This window comes from Mesocricetus auratus, unplaced genomic scaffold, assembly GCF_017639785.1.
Source record: "Mesocricetus auratus isolate SY011 unplaced genomic scaffold, BCM_Maur_2.0 Super-Scaffold_100022, whole genome shotgun sequence".
In the NCBI taxonomy this organism is placed as follows: domain Eukaryota; kingdom Metazoa; phylum Chordata; class Mammalia; order Rodentia; family Cricetidae; genus Mesocricetus; species Mesocricetus auratus.
The window spans coordinates 36,889,048-36,902,442 of record NW_024429203.1 but is presented as its reverse complement, the minus strand read 5'-3'; the positions used below and the strand labels follow the sequence as shown (position 1 = coordinate 36,902,442).

The window sequence follows — 13,395 nt, the reverse complement described above, 5'->3', positions numbered from 1 at the left end:
CTAGAGAGAATCAGGAGGAGTAAAGCCTGGGTGTTGATGGTAGAAGAGGCTGTGGATCAGCTGGAGACCCCGTCCTTCTGTCCTTCCTCACTGCTTTGTCCCATGGATGTCCTGGTCTCTGAAGATGTCATGGTGGCCCGGCTGCCACCCTATGCTGTTCCTTTTTCCCCTGAGCCTGGCTCCAGCCTGGCACAGTTAACCTGGCAACCGGCAGAGAGCAAATAACTGGCGTGCAGCTTCCTCAAAGGCCAGGATCAGGGCAGGGCGTACCCCAGCAGTGCAGAGCGCTTCCCTGAGCTGCTGGCATGGGGCAGTGTGTTCTTGGTGTGTAGCTGATGAGGGCACCTTCACCGGCCTTGTGAGCATCCGGGACTTTAGCAGGTGTCAGCTCACTTACTGGGAGGAAGCGTTTTCCACTCCTTACCCAGTCTGCATACAGCTCGCCCACCCACTGCCCACTGCTGATCCCACCATCAAAGAAAGCCCCAGAGCTGATTCCTAACTAACAGCCCCGTGTGTCCTTTTCTCCACGGTATCTCTTGAGCTGACTGTCATTGATCTCTGCCCTCTGCCACCCTCCAGCTCCCTACTCGAAGCCCAGCATGACCCTGGAGCCCAACAAAGACCTGCATCCCGGGGCCATAGTGACCATCACGTGCTCCAGCTACCAGGGCTATCCCGAGGCTGAGGTGTTTTGGAAGGATGGGCAGGGACTGCCCTTGACTGACAATGTGACCACATCCCAGATGGCCAACGAGCGGGGCTTGTTTGATGTTCACAGCGTGCTGAGGGTGGCGCTGGGTGCTAATGGCATCTATAGCTGCCTGGTACGCAACCCAGTGTTGCAGCAAGATGCTCACGGCTCAGTCACCATCACAGGTAAGGGGATCAGGTTAGCTGAGGAAGGACTGAGGGAGCAGCTAGCTCTTCTCTAGGCCCTAAACTGGAATATCAATATAAAAATACTCACTTTCATGTAGAATTCAAGCACCCCAAGACCTCCCCAGTGAGTAGTCACTTGTTTTCTTGAGCCGATGAAGTCATTTGTGACGTTTGCTGTCCTGAGCGTGCTTTCCACAGCACGTATGCCGCCTCTGTCTGACACAGGCCACAGAGAACCTGCCTGGAATCTAGAGGGGAGGGTAGAATTCTGGGGCAGCCACAAGGCTTGTTTAGAGACATGGTGAATGAGGGTGTGCTTCCTAGTGCACACTTCTTTTGGTGTGAAGGAATTGCAACTGTGAAGTCCCGGGAGACGGCTCTCCTGGGTCAAGGGCAGCCCTTCTTGCAAGACTAGAGAGCTTCGGTTGGATAGCCAGAGTTGTCTCTACTGCCCCCATGTGGCCAAATGCTAGATCGAGCCTCTAGTATTGGGGAAGTCAATCTCTTGTTTCCAGGCCAGCACCAGTTCAGGTAGCCACCCTCAGTGCTTGAGGGTGTAAAGAGGGTTCAGGCTCACCTTCCTGCCAGGATAGACAGTCACCCTCTATGTTTGTCCCTGACATGTCTCAGTTCGGTCCTTTGGTAGCCCTGTGTGCTAGGTCTAGCTCCCTAGCCCTACCTCTGGACCCTGTAAACTTTCCCAGGGACCTCCTACATCTCTGAGATCGGGAAAGCAGGTTGTCCATCACTGGTCCTTGTCTTTTCTCTTCCCACAACTTCTGCCCGACACCCCCAGTTCACCCAGCTCTTTACTATCAATGGTTGCTGGTGTCTGTGTAAACAGAGAACCTGCCTGTGCATCAGTTAAGGGAGTCACTTCCTGCACTCTGTCCTGTTCTGAGTAACACCTTGATCTTGTAGAGAACACCATAGGGAAAAATATGGTTCACTGGGGCTGGGGAGATGGGTCAGTGATCAAGAACACTTGCTGCTCTATCATGAAGACCAGACTTTACATCCTAGCATTCCCTTCTTCTGCCCAACTAGTCCCCCAACCACCCAGCACCTAGGAGGCTCGCCAATGCCTAGAACTCCCAGTGATCTGATGCCTCTGTGAGTATCTTCATGTGCATGAACACATGCACAATACATCCTTTTAAAAAAGGCAAAGTAGCCGGGCAGTGGTGGCGCACGCCTTTAATCCCAGCACTCGGGAGGCAGAGGCAGGCGGATCTCTGTGAGTTCGAGGCTGGACTGGACCGACTGCCTCCAAAACAATACAGAGAAACCCTATCTTGTAAAAACCAAAAAAAAAAAAAAAGGCAAAGTAGTTTGTTCACAAGAAATATGGAATAAGATGCACAGACATGTGAAGGTTTTGTCAGGAAGGACAGAAGACTCATGGCTGACTTGCACCAGGTGGGCTGGGCTGGCTGTAGTCTGATGCTGTGAAGCAAGGGTTTGTATGTGGAGAGAGCATTTGCCCCACTTCAGGGAACATTCTTTATACCTCAGTAGCTGCCACTGAAAGGATGCCATTTGGGCTAGTGCTACCAAGCACAATTCATGGAAGACACTGAGGCCCAGTGAAAAGGGACTCTCCCAAGAGCACAGACTGACACAGTAGCTCCAAACATGTTGGGGGCCAGACCCCACTTTGAAAACTGGACAAATGATAAAGGCAATGGTTTGCCCATAGCTCGGAGGGTTCCCAGCCTCTCTAAACTCTACCCGAGGACCACTTGGGATCCTGGTTCCCACCTTCTGTAGCAAGCAGATGACCCAGGATCTGAATCCAGCATTGGCCTCTTAGCCCACTTTCCCCTCCTCCCCGTGGCTGGCCTCCAGCTTCCGGTAGAGCAGAGCTGGCTTACCTTGGAGCCCTTGGCCTGCATTTTGCTCCGGGCCGCTCTGTCTTGTACAGCATTCTGGGATTTCGATGCTCAGTCCTGTAGCTGCTCTCTCCACACTGATGTGCTGTGCCAGGCCTCTCTGGAGAGGGCTTTCTGGAGCACACACTGGAGATATAGGTCTGAGCCCCAGCTGACTGTGTCCTTGGCTAGAGGAATGAAAGAAGTCTGACCAAGTTTCAGGCACTTTAGGGATGAACACAGGGAGAGTCTCCCTTTGAGTGATTAGTTTATACTAATTACATATTGGAGAGATTCGTTATATTTCATACATGCATATAATGCCTGTTATTCACCCCTAGTACCATTTCATGTCCCCCGTTCATTCCTGATGATTCCCTTCCTCTGCCCAACTAGTCCCCTCCTGTTTTCATTATTTTAAAATCTTAGTGTGTGTGTGCACGTGTAAAGGTCAGAGGACAACTTTCGGAAATTGGTTCTCTCCTTCCACCATGGCTTCTGGGCCTAGAATTCATGCCATCAGGCATTCACAGCGGACTCTTTCACCAGCTGAACCATCTTGGTGTCCCCCTCCCATTTTAATGTCCATTTTGTGTGTGTGACACAATGACTTTTGTTAGGATTGCTTACAGGAGTGAGGGGTTGGTTGTAGGAGCTTGGGCGCTCTACCAAGTGGCTATATCACTGAAGAAAATGTCTCTCCCTCTCCTAGCAAACATTAGCTGCCTGCAGCTCTTCAGGGAGGGGCGAAGTTGTTCTGCTGCTCTGCCCTGTCCACTGCTGTAGGAACCCTATCTTGAGATCTCCAGAGATCTTTCACAAGTGCTCCAGACTGGCCTGCCTTCTAGCCGTCTGCCTTAGCTGTGGCCTTCTGCTCCTGTTCCTGCTCTCCCGGACGATGGCTTCTTCAGACCCCAGGGTCCAGAGCAGCAGTGTGCCCCACCCTGACCCCTACCTATGGAAAGCATGCCTGTGGCAAGGACTTACCACAGTTCCCCTGGGCCTGGGCCTCTGCAGGTGCAGGGTGCAGGGCCCTGCTGCCTGCATACTCCACAGAGGCCACTGGTACCCTGGCTGCATGCTGTCCCTGGAGAACAAAAGGAACCAGCTGTCTTTGTTAGACATTTTTTCCCCTCCAAGGCTCTGCCCAGCTCCCAGAATACCCAGTGCCACTGAGATACCACTCGGGTGGTAGCTATGCTGGAGTCGTGTGGGGATGTGCTCAGAACAGCTGCTGGCCTCAACCCTGCCTCAATCTCCTCAGCCTCCACTCCTTTTCTTGACACGGGGTATTGTAATGGGCGGCCTCAGGGCTGCACGCAGATACTGCCTTGGTGAGGCTCCCCCAGATCTGCACAGATCCTTGAGTGACGTAGACTTTCACTCCAAGCCCTCCTCTGTGTTTAGAATGAGGCACACTTTCTGTAAAGAGACAGAGAATGCACACTTTGTGGGCTGTGTGCTGTCCTTCCGCTGCCGATTCTATTTGTTTATTAGTCTGTCTATTAATGGCAGGATCTCATTGTCTCAGTTGACCTTGAACTCAATATGTAATGAGGATGACCTTGAGTTTCTTATTCTCCCATCTCTGCCTCCTTAGTTCTGGGATCACAGGTCGCCTGGGAAACCACGCCCAGTTCATATCTTACTGGGAACTGAACCCCAGGCTTCATGTATTCTAGGCAAGCAATCTGCCAAGTTACATCTCCAGAGCGAGGTAGCTTTTCTTTCTCCTTGCTTTTCGTAGCTCTTTACAAAAGTAAAAGCTGATACTAGCCCATGGATTGTCAAAGACAGGCCACAGTCTGGCTCATGTGCTGGAGCTGGCTAGTGTCTGACCCTGAGGACCATGAAAGCAGGCGGGGCTGCAGCCATCGGGGAGGCCTCTGAAGGAGTGGCTTGAAGGCCGGGCGGAGAATTTGGAGCCCCGCTGGGAAGGGAAGATGACAGGGACTAGGCAGAGGCTGAAAGGAGTCAGTGTCTCTGTAGAGAATGGATGACATGGAGCTTCCTGGGGTGACTTTAGACAGAAAAGTGGGGTGACTGGAAGCCAGGTCTGCTTAGAGTCCCTTGAACGAGTCTTAGAAGACAGACTACCCTCGGTCAGTGGGGCCCTATCCATGGTTGTTAGTCATCCTCAGGACTCTTAGCTCTACCTGCCCCCTTTCTTTTTTTTTTTTTTTTTTTTGGTTTTTACGAGACAGGGTTTCTCTGTATTGTTTTGGAGGCTATCGGTCCAGCCCGGCCTCGAACTCACAGAGATCTGCCTGCCTCTGCCTCCCAAGTGCTGGGATTAAAGGCGTGGGCCACCACCGCCCGGCTCTACCTGCCCCCTTTCTGAGGCATGCTTCCGTCACCCACAGCCACAGTGGCAAGGTTTGGTAGGATAAATAGCACTATGGCCGAGGGAGCCTGAGTGAGCTTCATCAGCACAGTGAGACGAGGAGGCCCGGTTCACACCTCAGGACCAGATGGCCTCACTCTTCTGTCTTCTTTCAGGGCAGCCTGTGACATTCCCCCCCTGAGGCTCTGTGGGTGACCGTGGGGCTCTCTGTCTGTCTTGTGGTACTGCTGGTGGCCCTGGCCTTCGTGTGCTGGAGGAAGATCAAGCAGAGCTGTGAGGAGGAGAATGAAGGTGCGTGAGTGTGTGCATGCTCCTGCACACATGTCTTGGGGAGCATGTCACTGTTTTAGTTGATTGGGTGCAGCTGTAAGAGAACACCCAAGACAGGATGGAGTAAAGAACAGAAATGTACTGGATTGTGTTTCTCAAGCTGGGAGTACCATATCCAGGCAGCAGGGAGAACAGAGAAATCATTTGTCATAGATGAATGAAGGCTGGAATTTGGAGCCCTAGCACCCATATAAATGTCTAGTGGGCATGGCAGCTTGTCTGTAATCCCAGCTCTTAGGAGGAGATAGGGCTTCTCAGGATCAAACTGATCAGCTAGACTAGCTATATCAGTGAGATCTGGATTGAGAGACCCTGCCCTAATAACATGGAGAATGATCAAGGAAGACTCCTGATATCAGCCTTGGGCCTCCACATACATGTGTGCCCACATGTGCGCCCACACACCACACACATGAAACAGGCATGCACAAATACCACACATTCAGACAGGCACAAAGTAAATAAGTCAATAGCGTATCTGGGCACTGGCATCTGGTGAGGCCTTGCTGATCTTTAGATGGTGGAAAGTGAGAGGGCAAAGGTCACAGTGCCAGTGCAGGGCAGAGCTGTCAGAGCCTAACCATCCCTTAGAAACGTCACCTCTTTAAAAAAAGTAATTTAAAACTAAGATGTAAAGTTTTTGTGTATGGGCATTTTTGCCTGCATATATGCCTGAAACTGAGGTTATAGATTATTATTATTATTATTTATTTATTTTGGTTTTACGAGACAGGGTTTCTCTGTATTGTTTTGGAGGCTGTCGGTCCAGCCCGGCCTCAAACTCACAGAGATCCGCCTGCCTCTGCCTCCCGAGTGCTGGGATTAAAGGCATGTGCCACCAACGCCTGGCTTATTTTGGTTTTTAGAGACAGGTTTTCTCAGTGTAGCTTTGGAGCCTGTCCTGGTACTCCTCTATATACTGGCCTTGAACTCACAGAGATCTGCCTGTCTCTGCCTCCCGAGTGCTGGGATTAAAGGCATGCACCACCACTGCCCGGCGAGGTTATAGATTATTGATTGGTAGCTGCCATGCGGGTGCTAAGAACAAAATCTTGTTCTCTGCAAGAGCAGACAATGCTCTTAACTACTGAGCCACCTCTCTGGCCCAGAAGTCCCACCCCTTGGTACTATTTGATGACAGCTAATGTCAGTGTCCTTTAGGAGGGAACAGACATTCAAACATACTAGTTGCCATGTCTGTGATGGTATGAATGGGAAGGGGTACACAAAGGCCCTAGCCTGAGACCTCGTGGCTGGTTGTCCTCTGTGAATCTGTATAAAATGAGCATAGCACATGGCTGTAAACAAGAGTAATGGGTCATGAAGGTGGTGGTGCGTAAAGTTGCGGTGTGACGAGGGATGAGTGTGTCTGTGGAAACAAGGTGAAACTGAATGTGTGAGTCTTGTGAGTATGTCTGTGAGAGAGACAAAGGTTAGAGCCTAGTGAACATTTAGTCTGTTTGTCGTATGTGTCTTCCGCAGAGTGTGGAGTGTGCAGAACCTCATGATGCTACTCTCTGCTGGGTGAGGGGGATTGTGAACTGGAATTGGTGATTGTAGATGGCTGAGTGGACATTGGTGGGCGGCACACGAGTAGACAGAGGTATGAGAGCAGACAGGCAGTAGCGGCCGGAAGGTGACTGGGTATGAGGAAGAAGTGAGGGGAGTTTGATCAACTGTGGGTTAGGGATGCTTGTGCTTAGATGGCTAAGTGGGCTGTGGGTGGCTGGTAGAGGGCGGGTGGACAGACAGAAGTGCAGTACAGAGGGACTGGGGAGGTGACTGTCAGGAAAGTGCCCGCTGTGCAAGCATGAGGACTAGAGTCTGGGTCCCCAGCACCCACAGAAACCTGGCATGGCAGCTTGCTTTTGTAACACAGGGTTAGAGGGACGGAGGAATCCCTGACATTCACTAGGCAGCCAGTCCAGCTGAATCAGTGAGCTCCATGTTCAGTGAGGAACCCTGTCTCAAAAATAAGGTGGGGAAAGATTGAGGAGGATAACTCTGACTTTCATGTGTATGCACACACACATGCACACACCCACACCATACACATGTGTGCACATACCCATACTACACACCCACATGCACACACCCACACCATACACACGTGTGCACATACCCATACTACACACCCACATGCACACACCCACACCATACACACGTGTGCATATACCCATACCATACACACACCACATGCACACACCCACACCATACACACATGTGCATATACTCATACCATACACACACATGCACACATCCACACCATACACACGTGTGCACATACCCATACTACACACCCACATGCACACACCCACACCATACACACATGTGCACATACCCATACTACACACACATGCACACACCCACACCATACACACGTGTGCACATACCCATACTACACACCCACATGCACACACCCACACCATACACACATGTGCACATACCCATACTACACACACATGCACACACCCACACCATACACACACATGCATATACCCACACCATATACACACATCCACATACCTACACCATATACACACATTCACATAACCATACCATAAACACGCATGTACATACCCACACCATACACAGACATCTACATACTCACACCATAAACACATACATGCACATATACACACCATGCACACACACATGCACATACCCATGCTATACACACACATGCACACACCCACACCATACACACCACACACACCACACACACATACACACACACATACACCACACACACATTATAGGCACACACATAAAAATAAAAGAAGTGGGGTGCAGAAGTCAGTTGCGAGTGAGTGTGTGTGTGAAGTGCTGATAGGCTGGGTAGAAAGTTAGATAAGTAGTCCCTGGCCAGATAAGTGCTGGGCTTCCTGCTGGGCCTTCCATTATGTCCCAGGTTCAGCTCTGCTCTGGTCTCAAGCTCCAACCCTGAATTCAGCATTCAGACCAGAAGTCAAATTTGCTCAGTCACCAGGTGTGGAAGTGTGGGCATGAAAGCACTGAGTAAGTTTGTTATTCACCCTTCCAGGTGCTGAGGACCAGGATGGGGATGGAGAAGAATCCAAGACAGGTGAGTCTGGCCCTGCTAACTGGGGAGGCATCAGGGGCAGGAGACAGGACTTCAGGTTCTGACGGAGCCACCAACCCAGGGAGGGTCTAGAGGCAGAACACTGGACTTCCATAGGAATCTCCTGCCCACCCTAACCCATCCATCAGGACTGTACTAACTGAGAGCTTCCCAGGGAGGAGCATTTCAGGAGAGAGGCAGTCTCTTATAAACAAAGGAGCTTTCAACAAATAACTGTCCCTTTGGCCTGTTTACCCCATATGTAAAACAAACAAACAAGCAAGCAAACAAACAAACAGGCATGAGAATAGGTCTCTAGGTTTTTCAGGGTTGGCTTAAATGAGATAGTCTATACAGAAGACAGTACCATGGCTGGTGTCTGGCTAAGAGCTCACAGTGGTGCCCTATTGTGATAAAGTAAAACAGCTGTAGACAGTCCTCTTCTTAGAGGCTTTGCTCCTCTGCGCTTCTGTGTCTCACCTGTAAAATGCCATCTTGGCCCTGTTCTAAAAGCACCTGAGAACTGTTCTGAAGCTTTCTTCAGAGCCTAGAGGAGCCAGCCAGCTGGTGCTTTGCAGAAGGTCTGGGGCTATAATCTGGTCTTAGGATGGGTGCTGAGGTCCTGGTGCCCCACTGCTGCAGGATCAGGAGTGATGCGGTTGAGGAAGGCAGGTTTCCCATGAGCCATCTTGGACTATTCTGGTTGACACCAGCTCCCTCCCTGCCCCCATAGAAGGACGGGCAGGAGTGATGCCTGGGGACTGCTATAAATCCCACCAATTACTTCTCCACCTGTTGGTGCCTGTATGGCCGGCATGGAGATGGGCCTGGGATCGGGCCTCATTTCTCATGCTCAGGGGCAGATGTTAGCAGGGGTGGGGAGGGAGGGAGAGAAGATGGGCTCGAGAGTTGGTCTCCAGGTCACGTGACCCTGGGCCTCCCTTGATCCTTGTTTCACCTCATTATGGTCAGGGCACTGTGTGTTGCCATGCCCAGCTTGTCCGGGGACAGGTGCTTGTCCCCATTCTGTAGTAGTAGGAAACTGAAATTCAGAGAGGGAGGATGCATGGGACTTATTCAGAGATGCTAGAGGTGGGACTTGTGAATGAGGCTTGGGATAACTCTCCAGGGCTCCTCCCCAGGCATGGTGATGGCGCCCCCAGCCTGCCCATCCCTGCCCACCCCTTCTGCATCCTCACCCTTCCTTCTTCCTCTGCTTGCCCCCTAGGGTTCTTCTCTTATCACGTGCTCCTTCCTTTTTTTCAGCTCTGCGGCCTCTGAAGTACTCTGAAAACGAAGGTAAAGACGTATTGCCTGAAATGAAATGTGTGTGTGTGTGTGTGTGTGTGTGTGTGTGTGTGTTTGTGTAGGAGACTGGAGACTATGGCAGCCTTCATCACCCTTCTGCTACGGACCTGTGCTTCCTCCCCAGAACAGCAGAATCCGCTCACCTCCTGGTGAGGTGGTGGAGGGTGGAGCCACCCAGGCCCCAGCTGCTCCAATAGGACTCCGGATGTCTGACACAGGCTAACCTGCACTGGGCATTTCTGTTTCTCCTGTCTGATAGTCTGAAAGCTGCAGGTAGCCTGGGGCCTGGGGCCAGGATTCTGTCCCCTGCAATATGAAGCTTCCGTCCCTGGATCCAAGGGGTTGCTGTGGCTGCCATGCCCCCTCCAGAGGCAAGGGATGAGAAGGAGGGCAGGGAACATCTTTCTAGGGCTCGGCCAAAAATAGCTCCTGTCACTTTAGATACATCCCATTGGGCAGAACCTAGTCATGTGACCTTTTTCTCAGGTGAGGCTAGAAATGTAGCTTTCATCTGGGCAGTCACGTTTCGGGTGCATAGGAGGTGGCTAGTCAGTACAGCAGTCTTTATTACTCATCCGCAGGCTTATTAGGAAGCATAGAAAGTGAGAGGTCTCCTCCCTGTCATCAGGAAGCAGTGAGCTCAGAAGACTGAAGCCCTGCTGATGAGAAGGTCAGCTGTGTCTGAAGAGAGTTGCTTTCCAGAGTAGCCCCGTAGGTGAAGCAATGGGCTTCCCTGCTCCCCAGTGAGGTAGCCTGGCCCTGGTCTGTGTCCAAGATGGATGCCTGCAGAGGCAGGATATGACAGCTCCTTTCCCGAGGACACAGGCAGAACCCAAAGGAAGGGAGAAGAGCGGGACCACATGTGTCCAAGGCCTTTTAAACTGCTGGTGCAAGCAGAGATGTGGAGCAGGGCCAGGGGTGTCAGATTTGGATGTTCTTCAACAGGGAGGCAAAGTCAGAGCGAGAAGGTTCCCTGAACATTACTCTCCAGGTCATTAGGATGGGAAGAGGCATCCGGCCAGAGGAGGGACTTGGGCCAGGCCTTGAAGGGTGAGTCAGATGGACCAAGCAGGCCAGTCAGAGGGAGTGTGTGGGGTGACTCGTCCACCTGGCTCCTGTGTGCACACTGGCCTCCAGTTTAGCAGTGTGAGAAGACACACTCCGTATCCTACCTGTCCTGTGCACATTCAAGCCTACAGGATAGTGTCTAGGGGTGCATACTCCCACCTGGATATGTGACTTCAGATGTTTTCCCAGGAGTGGAATTTCCAGCTTCTAATGCATTTTCCCCTTTTCCTTTCATCCTACCATGAAATGCAGATGATGGACAAGAGATAGCCTGACTGGGAGCTGCTGCCTTTCCCAGGTGGGGGTCCCATACTCTGCCTGTGTTGAGCCTCAATGTGAGCCCTACCCTTAACAAGTGGGTTCTGCTCCGCTGGTCTACCCATTCTTAAAAGGAAGTGGTACATAGGCCACCCACAGCCTTATTTCCCCATGGACTTAACTCCCATCATCCTGCAGCCTTATTTTTCCAGTGATACGATACACGAACCATCCTGCGGCCTTATATGGACATGACACATAGACCGCTCCACCTCAGTGTTCCTCCAGAGTCATCCAGTGGCCTTGTTTCTCCAGTGACACTTCCTTCGGCCTTATTTTTTATGGACACATGCAAACTGCCCCATGTAACTGTTGTTATTCACCAAGGCACATAACTATTCAGAAGAACCCTGCCTTATTTATCTGAAGCCAGCTGCAAGATGCCTCTTGGTTTTTCCCATGGCCCTGATATACCTTAGTTACCGTTCCTCATCCTTTGTTCTGACTTGTGTGGATCCCATCTCTTCAGCATCTCCCAAGTCCTCATCCTGACTCCCCTACCCTTGGCTCAGCTTTGATTGTCTCCCTCCCTGTCTAAGTGTGACAGGGCACACTCCCCATACACACACACACACACACACACACACACACACACACGTACATTGATACCGGCAGCTGCACGTGCTGGAACAGGTGCAGACTTGTCTTGCATGATCTCCTATGGCTGCCCTGGGCTGTGCCCATTCTCCCCACAAGAAGCAGGTACTAGTTTCCCTGGTTCTCAGGGCCCCTCAGGAGTCAGCCTTCATCCTGTGCTTTCCCATGTTTGGACTCTTTGTTACTTTTACTTTCTTAGCAAACTAACATTTGTAGTCTGTAGAGCAATCACAGGGGTCAGCACTGTGCTGGATGCCGAGGTGGAGTCCCTTCCTTTTTGACCCCACCTTCCAGCTGGGAAATGGCCTTGCCATCTGCGCCCACAGTTTCTGGATACCTCATCCTCAGCCCACACTAGCCCTGGCATGGGGTAGGAGAAGAAACCTGAAGAAAGCACAGACCTTTACCATACATGGAGAACGGGGTGTTTCCTAGAATCTTTCTAGATGTGGACTGGAAGGCAAGTGGCCACAGCCATGCAGACCTGGATGGGGACAGCAGCCTATGTCATACTGGGATCTCCTCAACAGTTGGAGCCTGGGGCAGGCCAAAGCCAGGCCTGGAGGGCCTGAGGACAAGAAAGGGCTCCTCCTTACCACGGTGCTATTCTGAAGCTGGGGCTTGTACCTGGTTTGTCTCTGACAGCGCTGGCTGCTGGCAGAGCAGAACTTCTGATGTCCCCTGCAGGCATCTCTCCCACCCCAGTACTAGAGCATGTGAGGATAATTTAAACATGGACTCTGGCCAGGTGTGGTGGTGCACACCTTTAATCCTAGCACTCCGGAGGCAAAGGCAGGAGGATCTCTGAGTTCGAGGCTAGTTTGGTCTACAGAGTGAGTCTCCGTACAACTGGGGCAACACGGAGAAACCATCTTAAAAGGTAAAACAAAAACTAAACAAAAAAGTAAACACGGGACTCTGTAAACTGGGTATATTTGGGGAGAAATAAATGCCTTTGTCTTTCAGTGGTTTCCTGCTTGTGGTGTCTGTGAAACAGGGGGATGACTTGGTGCTAGAAGGAAGGAATCTGTCCTGGGCGTTTCAGGCTGGAGTAGGGTACCTGCTTCACCGTGAAAACATCTTCTCCACTGTGGTTCCCTCTTCTCACGCTTCTGTCAAGCTGAGGAGAAAAACAAACAAACCCAAACAGGCAGACAGGCAGGAGGAAGCAGATACTAGAGGAATCAATGTGCACACTGTTCCTGGCTGACCCAGTGGAATGGGAACTAGCCTGGGACCTGGCTTGGCTTTGTGACGCTGAGCAGGACATTGGCCTTTGGGTGCACTTCTGGAGGCCTTCCACTTAGGAAGTCTGAGAGGATAGTGCACTTGGATGACAAACAGATTTCCAGAGTACCAGGATAGGGGAGCATGCAAAATTCCTGTGTCCTGTTTCCTTGGGAAATGGCTTAGGCACTAAGCTTTGTCACAGCATCCCAAGTCCGTGGACAGGAGGCTGGACTGCAGTGGAGCTCCAGTGACTGAGCTTTCACTCTTGCTCTGCAACTAACATGACCATATCCCTCATACCTGAGAACACTGCTGGTTTCTTTATTGAATAGGGGTGAAGAGTCCTGTTTGAAAAGCATGTGACA

The 13,395-nt window shown here is 51.3% G+C and overlaps 1 protein-coding gene across 1 annotated transcript in view; it reads left to right on the top strand.

Annotated features, from left to right (window-relative positions):
* Positions 1-12,765, top strand: part of Cd276 (CD276 molecule) — a 31,704-nt gene extending 18,939 nt beyond the window's left edge. Inside the window, 8 exon segments of the mRNA XM_021226874.2 lie at positions 101-323; positions 325-381; positions 545-879; positions 5,253-5,269; positions 5,271-5,388; positions 8,471-8,512; positions 9,776-9,808; positions 11,138-12,765. Of these exon segments, the coding sequence (XP_021082533.1) occupies positions 101-323; positions 325-381; positions 545-879; positions 5,253-5,269; positions 5,271-5,388; positions 8,471-8,512; positions 9,776-9,808; positions 11,138-11,160 (848 nt within the window). The 3' untranslated portion in view covers positions 11,161-12,765.
* The last annotated feature ends 630 nt before the right edge of the window (positions 12,766-13,395 follow it).